This window comes from Tupaia chinensis, unplaced genomic scaffold, assembly GCF_000334495.1.
Source record: "Tupaia chinensis unplaced genomic scaffold, TupChi_1.0 Scaffold000355_1, whole genome shotgun sequence".
In the NCBI taxonomy this organism is placed as follows: Eukaryota; Metazoa; Chordata; class Mammalia; order Scandentia; family Tupaiidae; genus Tupaia; species Tupaia belangeri.
This window is the reverse complement of record NW_006159850.1, coordinates 16,311,540-16,322,944: the sequence shown is the minus strand read 5'-3', so window position 1 is coordinate 16,322,944 and position 11,405 is coordinate 16,311,540. Positions and strand designations below refer to the sequence as shown.

At 48.5% G+C, this 11,405-nt stretch overlaps 1 protein-coding gene across 1 annotated transcript in view; it reads left to right on the top strand.

Annotated features, from left to right (window-relative positions):
- Nucleotides 1-11,405, top strand: part of ZFHX3 (zinc finger homeobox 3) — a 276,675-nt gene that overhangs the window by 261,148 nt on the left and 4,122 nt on the right. The window contains 5 exon segments of the mRNA XM_027773529.1: nucleotides 58-1,257; nucleotides 2,185-6,438; nucleotides 10,695-11,067; nucleotides 11,069-11,395; nucleotides 11,397-11,405. The exon segment at nucleotides 11,397-11,405 is cut by the window's right edge and continues 411 nt beyond it. Coding sequence (XP_027629330.1) covers nucleotides 58-1,257; nucleotides 2,185-6,438; nucleotides 10,695-11,067; nucleotides 11,069-11,395; nucleotides 11,397-11,405 — 6,163 coding nt within the window.

The following is an 11,405-nucleotide window of genomic DNA, read 5'->3' as shown; positions in this document are numbered from 1 at the left end:
CAAAGCTTTATCTTTGGGCTTGATTTATTTTTTTTAATTTATTTATTTTTATAACAGAAACCTCAGAGGATCTGGGAAAGACCATCTTGCCATCTGTAAGCACAGAGCACAGTGGAGATTTGAAACCCTCTCCGACTGATCCAGGCTCTGTGAGAGAAGACTCGGGCTTCCTGTGCTGGAAGAAGGGGTGCAACCAGGTTTTCAAAACTTCTGCCGCACTTCAGACACATTTCAACGAGGTGCATGCCAAGAGGCCTCAGCTGCCTGTGTCAGATCGCCACGTGTACAAATACCGCTGTAATCAGTGCAGCCTGGCTTTCAAGACCATTGAAAAGTTGCAGCTCCACTCTCAGTACCACGTGATCAGAGCTGCCACCATGTGCTGTCTTTGTCAGCGCAGTTTCAGAACTTTCCAGGCTCTGAAAAAGCACCTTGAGACGAGCCACCTGGAGTTGAGTGAGGCCGACATCCAGCAGCTTTATGGTGGCCTTCTGGCCAATGGGGACCTCCTGGCAATGGGAGACCCCACCCTAGCCGAGGACCACACCATAATCGTTGAAGAAGACAAGGAGGAAGAGAGTGACTTGGAAGATAAACAGAGCCCAACGGGCAGCGACTCTGGGTCAGTACAAGAAGACTCAGGCTCAGAGCCAAAGAGAGCTCTACCTTTCCGAAAAGGTCCCAACTTTACCATGGAAAAATTTCTAGACCCTTCTCGCCCTTACAAGTGCACCGTATGTAAGGAATCTTTCACCCAAAAGAATATCCTGCTAGTGCACTACAATTCTGTCTCCCACCTACATAAGTTAAAAAGAGCCCTTCAAGAATCAGCAACTGGTCAGCCAGAACCCACCAGCAGCCCAGACAACAAACCTTTTAAGTGTAACACTTGTAATGTGGCCTATAGCCAGAGTTCCACTCTGGAGATCCACATGAGGTCTGTGTTGCATCAAACCAAGGCCCGGGCAGCCAAGCTGGAGGCTGCAAGTGGCAGTAGCAATGGGACTGGGAACAGCAGCAGTGTCTCCCTGAGCTCCTCCACACCGAGTCCTGTGAGCACCAGTGGCAGCAACACCTTTACCACCACAAACCCAAGTAGTGCTGGCATCACTCCAAGTTCTAACATACTGAGCCAAGTACCTACTGAAAGTGTCGGGATGCCGCCCCTGGGGAATCCCATCAATGCCAACATCGCTTCCCCTTCAGAGCCTAAGGAGGCCAATCGGAAGAAGCTGGCAGATATGATTGCATCTAGGCAGCAGCAGCAGCAGCAACAACAGCAGCAGGAACAGCAGCAACACCATATGTTCTAAAGAGTAATACTGAGTCCTCAGAAAAGTCGTGTGTATTTTTCTGTTATGCTGTGCAAAAATGACTTTCCCAACAACCCAACGTTGCAACTATCCCGTGCTTTTATCTGATAAAGTTTACTACAGTTTTATTTTTATTTCTTAAGACATGTAACGTATAATGATACTAATTTCTGTTTTTTTTTGTCAAAGCAAAAAGCCAGAGATAACAGAGCTGCCTTACGCATTAATAAAGTACAGATGTCAAATGATTCTATGAAAAGGCAGCAACACCAAGACAGCATTGATCCCAGCTCTCGTATCGATTCAGATCTTTTTAAAGATCCATTAAAGCAAAGAGAATCAGAACATGAACAAGAGTGGAAGTTTAGACAGGTATGCGTTTTTAGCTGATTTGCTTTTTTAAATTGCATCTTCGATTTTTGGAAAGAGTATATGTTTATGTTGTTATGTCGGAATATAGCTGCTCTTAGTGGAACGTGAACATGTGATTCGAATAGACTTATTTCCCTTTTCTGTAAATTCACTAAAATTGATATGAGAACCTTAGTGAAATACTGGGTCACCGGAAGAGCCATGACACATTTTTGCATAGAGAAACAGAAAAATATGTCCTGACTTTTCCTACAACCCAGTATTATAAAGATTGTTCTGCTTTAGGCGTAAATGGGACACACTGTATGCATAGTCTCTCTTCTTCTGGAATATATACTCTAACGTGGGAGGAATCTGGGAGCTGTGGCGTTAACAAATTTTCTTTTGCATTTTTCCATCGTGTGATTGTTTTCTCTACTACCTTAACAGCAAATGCGTCAGAAAAGTAAGCAGCAAGCTAAAATTGAAGCCACGCAAAAACTCGAGCAGGTGAAAAATGAGCAACAGCAGCAGCAGCAGCAACAGCAGCAGCAACAAGCACAGACACTGGCCCAGGCCCAGGCCCAAGTGCAAGCTCACTTACAGCAAGAGCTGCAGCAGCAAGCTGCCCTGATCCAGTCCCAGCTGTTTAATCCTACTCTCCTTCCTCACTTTCCTATGACCACCGAGACCCTGTTGCAGCTGCAGCAGCAGCAGCATCTCCTCTTCCCTTTCTATATCCCCAGTGCTGAGTTCCAGCTCAACCCTGAGGTGAGCTTGCCAGTGACCAGTGGGGCGCTGACACTGACTGGGACAGGCCCGGGCCTGCTGGAAGATCTGAAGGCTCAGGTTCAGCTCCCACAGCAGAGCCACCAGCAGATCCTGCAGCAACAGCAACAGCAACAGCAGCAGCAAAGCCAACTCTCTCTGTCTCAGAGTCACTCTGCCCTCCTTCAGCCAAGCCAGCACCCTGAAAAGAAAAGCAAACTGGTCATCAAAGAAAAGGAAAAAGAAAACCAGAGAGAGAGGGATGGTGCCGAGGGTGGGGAGAGCAGTGTGGGACCAAAGGAATCGCTGCAAGATACCTTGAAGGCCAAAGAGAAGAAAGAGCTGGCACCAGGAGGTAGTTCTGAGCCTTCCATGCTTCCTCCACGCATTGCTTCAGATGCCCGGGGAAATGCCACCAAGGCCTTGCTGGAGAATTTTGGCTTCGAGCTGGTCATTCAGTACAATGAGAACAAACAGAAGGTGCAGAAGAAAAATGGGAAGACTGAGCAGGGAGAGAACCTGGAAAAGCTGGAGTGTGATTCCTGTGGCAAGTTCTTTTCTAACATCTTGATTTTAAAGAGTCATCAAGAACACGTTCATCAGAATTACTTTCCCTTTAAACAACTCGAGAGGTTTGCCAAACAGTACAGGGAGCACTACGATAAACTGTACCCCCTGAGGCCCCAGACCCCAGAGCCTCCACCACCTCCCCCTCCACCGCCTCCACCCCCACTTCCTACAGCGCCGCCTCAGCCTGCTTCCACACCAGCCATTCCTGCATCAGCCCCACCAATCACTTCGCCCACAATTGCCCCGGCCCAGCCATCTGTGCCACTCACCCAGCTCTCCATGCCAATGGAGCTGCCTATCTTCTCGCCGCTGATGATGCAAACAATGCCACTGCAGACCTTGCCGGCTCAGCTGCCCCCTCAGCTTGGACCTGTGGAGCCTCTGCCTGCAGATCTGGCCCAGCTCTACCAGCATCAGCTCAACCCAACTCTACTCCAGCAGCAGAACAAGAGGCCTCGCACCAGGATCACAGACGACCAGCTCCGGGTGCTACGGCAGTATTTTGACATTAACAACTCCCCCAGTGAAGAGCAGATCAAAGAGATGGCAGACAAGTCTGGGTTGCCCCAGAAAGTGATCAAGCACTGGTTCAGGAACACCCTCTTCAAAGAGCGGCAGCGAAACAAGGACTCCCCTTACAACTTCAGCAATCCTCCTATCACCAGTCTGGAGGAGCTCAAGATTGACTCCCGGCCCCCTTCACCGGAACCACAGAAGCAGGAGTACTGGGGAAGCAAGAGGTCTTCAAGAACAAGATTCACTGACTACCAGCTGAGGGTCCTACAAGATTTCTTTGATGCCAATGCTTATCCAAAGGATGATGAATTCGAACAACTCTCTAATTTACTGAACCTTCCAACCCGAGTTATAGTGGTGTGGTTTCAGAATGCCCGGCAGAAGGCCAGGAAAAATTACGAGAATCAGGGAGAGGGCAAAGATGGAGAGCGGCGTGAACTTACAAATGATAGGTATATTCGCACGAGCAACTTGAACTACCAGTGCAAAAAATGTAGCCTGGTGTTTCAACGCATCTTTGATCTCATCAAGCACCAGAAGAAGCTGTGTTACAAGGATGAGGATGAGGAGGGGCAGGATGACAGCCAAAACGAGGATTCCATGGATGCCATGGAAATCTTGACACCCACCAGCTCCTCCTGTAGCACCCCAATGCCCTCACAGGCTTACAGCGCCCCAGCACCATCAGCCAATGCAGCTTCCTCTGCTTTCCTGCAGCTTACCACAGAGGCTGACGAACTGGCCCCCTTCAGTTCAAAAACAGAGGCAAGTGATGAGAAACCAAAGCAGGCTGAACCTTCCAGTGCACAGCCAAACCCAACCCAAGAAAAGCAAGGACAGCCAAAGTCAGAGCTGCCGCAGCAAGACCAGCCCGAGCAGAAGACGAACACACCCCAGCAGAAGCTCCCACAGCTGGCCTCCCCACCTTCATTGCCACAGCCTCCTCCGCAAGCACCCCCTCCTCAGTGCCCCTTACCCCAGTCGAGCCCCAGTCCTTCCCAGCTCTCCCACCTGCCCCTCAAGCCCCTCCACACATCAACTCCTCAGCAGCTGGCAAACCTACCTCCTCAGCTAATCCCCTACCAGTGTGACCAGTGTAAGCTGGCGTTCCCATCTTTTGAGCACTGGCAGGAGCATCAGCAGCTTCATTTCCTGAGTGCGCAGAACCAGTTCATCCACCCCCAGTTCTTGGACAGGTCTCTGGATATGCCTTTCATGCTGTTTGATCCTAGTAACCCACTCCTGGCCAGCCAGCTACTCTCAGGGGCCATCCCTCAGATTCCAGCGAGCTCAGCCACTTCTCCTTCCACTCCGACCAACACCATGAACACTCTGAAGAGGAAGCTGGAGGAGAAGGCCAGTGCAAGCCCTGGAGAAAATGACAGTGGGACGGGAGGGGAAGAGCCTCAGAGAGATAAGCGCTTGAGGACGACTATTACACCAGAGCAGCTGGAAATTCTGTACCAAAAGTATCTGCTGGACTCCAATCCAACTCGAAAGATGTTGGATCACATTGCGCACGAGGTGGGCTTAAAGAAACGTGTGGTGCAAGTCTGGTTTCAGAACACCCGAGCTCGGGAAAGGAAAGGACAGTTCCGGGCTGTGGGCCCAGCACAGGCCCACAGAAGATGCCCTTTTTGCAGAGCACTCTTCAAAGCTAAGACTGCCCTTGAGGCTCATATCCGGTCCCGCCACTGGCATGAGGCCAAGAGAGCTGGCTACAACCTAACTCTGTCCGCAATGCTCTTAGACTGCGATGGGGGACTCCAAATGAAAGGAGATATTTTTGATGGCACGAGCTTTTCCCACCTACCCCCTAGCAGTAGTGATGGTCAGGGTGTCCCCCTCTCACCTGTGAGCAAAACCATGGAGTTGTCTCCTAGAACTCTTCTCAGCCCTTCCTCCATCAAGGTGGAGGGGATTGAAGACTTTGAAAGCCCCTCCATGTCCTCAGTTAATTTAAACTTTGACCAAGCTAAGCTGGACAACGATGACTGTTCCTCTGTCAACACAGCAATCACAGATACCACGACTGGAGATGAAGGCAACGCAGATAATGACAGTGCGACAGGAATAGCAACTGAAACCAAATCCTCTTCTGCGCCCAATGAAGGGTTGACCAAAGCGGCCATGATGGCAATGTCCGAGTATGAAGATCGGCTTTCATCTGGTCTGGTCAGCCCAGCCCCCAGCTTTTATAGCAAGGAATATGACAATGAAGGTACAGTGGACTACAGTGAAACCTCAAGCCTTGCAGACCCCTGCTCCCCCAGTCCTGGTGCAAGTGGGTCTGCAGGCAAATCCGGTGACAGTGGGGATCGGCCTGGGCAGAAACGTTTTCGCACTCAAATGACTAACCTGCAGCTGAAGGTCCTCAAGTCATGCTTTAATGACTATAGGACGCCCACTATGCTAGAGTGTGAGGTCCTGGGCAATGACATTGGACTGCCAAAGAGAGTTGTTCAGGTCTGGTTCCAGAATGCCCGGGCAAAAGAAAAGAAGTCCAAGTTAAGCATGGCCAAGCATTTTGGTATAAACCAAACGAGTTACGAGGGACCCAAAACAGAGTGCACTTTGTGTGGCATCAAGTACAGCGCTCGGCTGTCTGTACGTGACCATATCTTTTCCCAACAGCATATCTCCAAAGTTAAAGACACCATTGGAAGCCAGTTGGACAAGGAGAAAGAATACTTTGACCCAGCCACCGTACGTCAGTTGATGGCTCAACAAGAGTTGGACCGAATTAAAAAAGCCAATGAAGTCCTTGGACTGGCAGCCCAACAGCAAGGGATGTTTGACAATGCCCCTCTCCAGGCTCTTAACCTTCCTGCAACATATCCAGCGCTCCAGGGCCTTCCTCCTGTGTTGCTCCCCAGCCTCAACAGCCCCTCCTTGCCAGGCTTTACTCCATCCAACACAGGTGGGTTCTGCACTGGGTGACTGTGTTCAGCATTAAGTCAGTGCCCAGTAAGTATTTGGTTACGTGGTTCAACCCCTCTGAGTGCTGAGCAGGTAGGAAGATTCCCATTCTAGTTTTCTAAAAGCAGTAAGACTTAAGTCGCCTTCTGCTAAGCTGCCCTGGTGCCAGTGTGTACCTGGTTCCTGGCCTTTCTAGTTCAGGAATGGAACCTCCTGGTTGGAATGGTCTCCACTGGAAACACTTTTATACCCTATGTTCGGTAGCACAACCAAGGCATGTGTTAATAGGAAAGAACTTGAGGGTCCTTACATACTCATTCCTAGGGACTTTTCAAGAATGAAGTTTCCATCATAGAACCGTCCTTTCAATCCTTGCAGAAATGCTCATCTCATCTAGATATTTGTTGTAGATGTAAGACACCTGAATGTCCTAGCTAATTCTGGATTGTGCCATATGGAAACTGATCCAAGAGAATTTAAATCAATTCTTTGCCCTTGTGTTGGGTCCATGCCTTCTTTTTTAGGGAGCTACTGTGGCAGGAAAACTGCTATCAGGGAGAAGCTCTTAGGTAGATTCTTACTCCTGGGATTTTCTTCTGGCCAAGACAACAGTGGCTATATTAGTTCCTAATGAAGCTGCCTTTCTACTTGAATACATTGACCAGGAATCTTGCATTGAGCAATGTGGTTCTGAGTTTGGGCATATTTGTGTTAGTGTTCCAGACAAAAATACTAACATGCTTTTAGGGGTCCTCAGTCACCCCTTCATTTCCTTTTGCCCATTTCCCTCTCCCTTCCATTCATTCAGAATCATAAGTACTTAATGTTCTTAAATTTTCACTTAATAGGGAATTTTGGAGTTCTTCCTATGTACCTCTGTTTCTTCCCCTTTGTTCTCACTCATCTTCTCTGAATTCTACTGTCCTTCCTAAAGTGAACCTTCACCTCCAGGGTCCTGTCAGGCACAAGTGAGCAAGCATGCCCACAAAGGCCGGGCTTGACCATTGTTTGGCATGTTTGCCAAAGGAGAATGCCTCAGAGTGCCTCCTTAAGGCATGTCCTTTCCTAGGGGTTGAAGTGGCTCTGCTGCTTCCCAGAGAAGTCCTGGTTTCTGGTTTTACAGTTTGGGTGGTGCTTTACAGAACATGAGGCTACTTCATTCATGGTCTTGGTTTCTTATCCAAAGAGAACAAAAAAAAAGCACTAAGACACAGAGACTGTTGCTTATACATTTTGGCAAGTAATGTCAGAATGGTGCTAAAGCTAGCTAGACACTAGCCAAGAAACAAGCTATGGAAAGTAGCTGGACACTTAAGTTATCTTTCCAGCCCAGGACCTTGGCAGAGGGGCTTGAGAAAGCCTATCATATCATCATAATGTAAAAAAAAAAAAAAAAAAAAAAAAAAAAAAAAAAAAACACATGCCCTATTACCCAAACTAAAAAAAAAAAAAAAAAAAAAAAAAAAAAAAAAAAATAAGTAGAATCAGAATGTCTGATCTATTCCCCTTGTTTTACAGATGAGAAAACTGAGGCCCAGAGAGGTCAAGACCATTCAGCAAGCTAGGGTAGGAGCCAGAGCTCCCACCCAGGCCTCCGGGCTCCCAGTGCTATGTGCTCCTTCCACAACACCCAATATGAGCCAGTCAGTCAACAGGTATATGTTTAGTGCTACCCAGGTTCTGACCACTCTGCGTGGACTTGAGATAGAAAGATATGCTCTTAACGATTCAAAGCAGCCAGACATGCCCCAGTTACCCATCATCTGATTGTACAGCAGCTCTCAAGAGGGAGGGGAGGAACGTGTGTTTATTAAGCATCTATTATCTGTCAGGCCCAATGCTAAGATGTTTCCATAGGCCCTTTTGTTTATTCCCTACAACCACCTGTTGTGGAAAGCTGAGGTTCCTAGACGTTGACTAATGGACTCAAGGTCACATGTCTGATGTGTGTCAGCCATAATCCACACAAGGTCAGTCTGATGCCGGAAGTGTGTGACTAAGTCTCAGGGGATGAAATACCTTCCTCCGTTCTGATCTTACAGATCAGAAAACCAAGGTCATAGAACTATTAAGGTAGCTCGTGTGGCAACTGCAGAGCTCCATAAGTCATCAGGGGTTCAGTCAATGTTTCTTAAAATTTGGATCTCCTATGTAGACTATTGGTTGAAGATGCATGAAGTCAGTTTAAAGCCATCTGACCTGAATCTTTTCTCAAAAGCCTGAAGCCATGGGGAACCAGACATCTCTGTACGTTCCTTCCTCACCCCACTGATCTTTTGGTTCTGGCCCCAAACCTAAAATATGGTGCAGGCCCATTGCCTAGTACTAGACAGAAAGGGTCATTTCTAAAGTCTAGAATTAGTAATTTACTGTCTCTGCCTTGCTGTGCCCATTTAAATAAGTTTACTGAGTTTTTCTGAGAGGAGTGGGTCCTATTTCCTCTGGTTTCAGTCTCTTACATGCATTGAGGAAATTGAATGGCTTAATCCCAGATGTCTCTTTCTATTATTATGGAAAAGTAGCTTCCTCCTTAGCTATCCAACATTATTGGATATTTTTCTAGGATTGGCTGTTTGAAGCAACCTTATTCAACCCAACTGAAATATGAAGGTTTTCATAATCCAGTGACTAGACTATATCTCCATGGATAGAAATGAACCTAGTCATCACCCAGGTCTGGCTTTCAGAGTTTTCTTTCTATCCTGAGGACAGTGTCATGTTATGGAAATCCCACCCCAGCTTTCTGGCAGAAGGTGGTCTAGATGAAATACTGAGAGGCTATAACATCTTTTGGTTGTACATTCTGATGTCGTCTGAAATGAAGGGATAAGTATGGTCTGGTTTCTTGTATGTGGTATATGTAGAGGTGTCCCCAGAGCTGTTGCTTGTGAGTCCTTCCCAACTCCTGTTTTCTCAGTATTTCATCATCTGGCATATTCTGTCTTCAGCCCCCTGCTGTCCTTCCCCACCTCCTTGCTAATGTTAGAACCCCTGAAGCTTGGCGTACGTACTATCACCAGGACCATACTCTGTTGTGACTGGGAACATACTCTTTTATTACCGGGGAACAGAAGACTCAAATGGGATAACTATGGATCATGGAGGACATTAGGCTCTGGGGTGGGTATAAGCTTTGAGGTGGTGTAGATCAGGACTGAGTATGACCAGTGATTGGGCTCTACTCCATGTGAACAGAAGACTATTGCCATAGAACGTTAAGACTCAAATGAAGATAACTATGGATCGTGGAGGACATTAGGCTCTGGTGTGAGAGAAAGCTTTGTAGGTAGTATACACTAGGACTATGTCCAATGACTGGGCTTTACTCCATGTGACATGATCAAAGATCTCTGCTACCCATAAGCAGAGGGTGATCCTTCTGATGCCTTGGGAATTGATGATGTCTGGACTGTGGGCTGCTGCATTTTGATGCTGCTTTTTTTCCTCCTCTTTTGTATGATTTCTTAAGAATCTGCAGCCCCGTTGGCCCACCTGTATGTCATTTAAATGGGAGCAGGAAGAAAAAGTGGTCATTTCTCCAGCAGATTTCAGAATCCCATCCCTACATGGTTACATTTTTCAGTACCCCTGTTGAAGCACATCAGCTGGGCCAAGGCAGTGGAGCAGTTTGTCCTGGCTAGATTATATCTCTTCCCAGGAGGCTCTCCCTCCAGGCTTTCCCATTCATCCTCTTCCCTGCCTTCCTAAAGTTTCCACTCAGCTGTAGCAACGGAGGTCAGAGAAGAGGAACATACAGAGCCTTTTTTGTTTGTCCATGTGGCCTTGGGTCTTTGGGGGTTTCTTGCTTTAGCTCCGTTCTCTTGTTGCCTCTCTCTAAGATATAATTACTGTGGGGTTTCATGGCCATCCTCTTTCTTCTTAGAGGAAGGCCTTTAGGTTCAGGTGGATGTTGGCTGGAAATAGCTAGTTTTGTGTCTTCATACTGGTAGATGGGAGTGTGTGGCCAAGGAAATATGAACCAGTGGGTATGGCGAGTTGGAGGAAAGTGTTGGAGGTTGTTTAGCTGAAAGGGGAAGCATAGGAGCTTAGCCAGGATGGGTCCTCATTAGCATATGAAGCTATCTAACCCTGAGCCTGGCAGGACACTGCTGGTAAGAACACTGGTTTTGAGAGGGTCCTTCAAGTGAAAGCCTTGACATCTCAGACTTCATGCCAGTGGCACAGGTAAAACACCCTGAGCTTCAGCCTCACCACCCCAGACTGACCCGGATTTCTTTCTGTCTCCATTCTTTCCAGCTTTAACGTCTCCTAAACCGAACTTGATGGGTCTGCCCAGCACAACAGTTCCTTCCCCTGGCCTCCCCACATCTGGATTACCAAATAAACCGTCCTCAGCACCGCTGAGCTCCCCAACCCCAGCACAAGCCACTATGGCAATGGCCCCTCAGCAACCCCCCCAACCCCAGCAGCAGCAGCAGCAGCCACAGGTGCAGCAGCCCCCGCCGCCAGCAGCCCAGCCGCCACCCACACCACAGCTCCCGCCACAGCAGTCGCAGCAGCAGCGGAAGGACAAGGACAGTGAGAAAGGAAAGGAGAAGGAAAAGGCACACAAAGGGAAAGGGGAGCCTTTGCCTGTCCCCAAGAAGGAGAAAGGAGAGGCCCCCTCAGCCTACAGCCACCATCTCAGCCCCGCTGCCCACCATGGAGTATGCAGTGGACCCTGCTCAGCTGCAGGCCTTGCAGGCAGCCTTGACTTCAGACCCCACAGCATTGCTCACGAGCCAGTTCCTTCCTTACTTTGTACCAGGCTTTTCTCCTTATTATGCCCCCCAGATCCCTGGCGCCTTGCAGAGCGGGTACCTGCAGCCCATGTATGGTATGGAAGGCCTGTTCCCCTACAGCCCTGCACTGTCGCAGGCCCTGATGGGACTGTCTCCGGGCTCCCTACTGCAGCAGTACCAGCAATACCAGCAGAGTCTGCAGGAGGCGATCCAGCAGGCGCCGGCG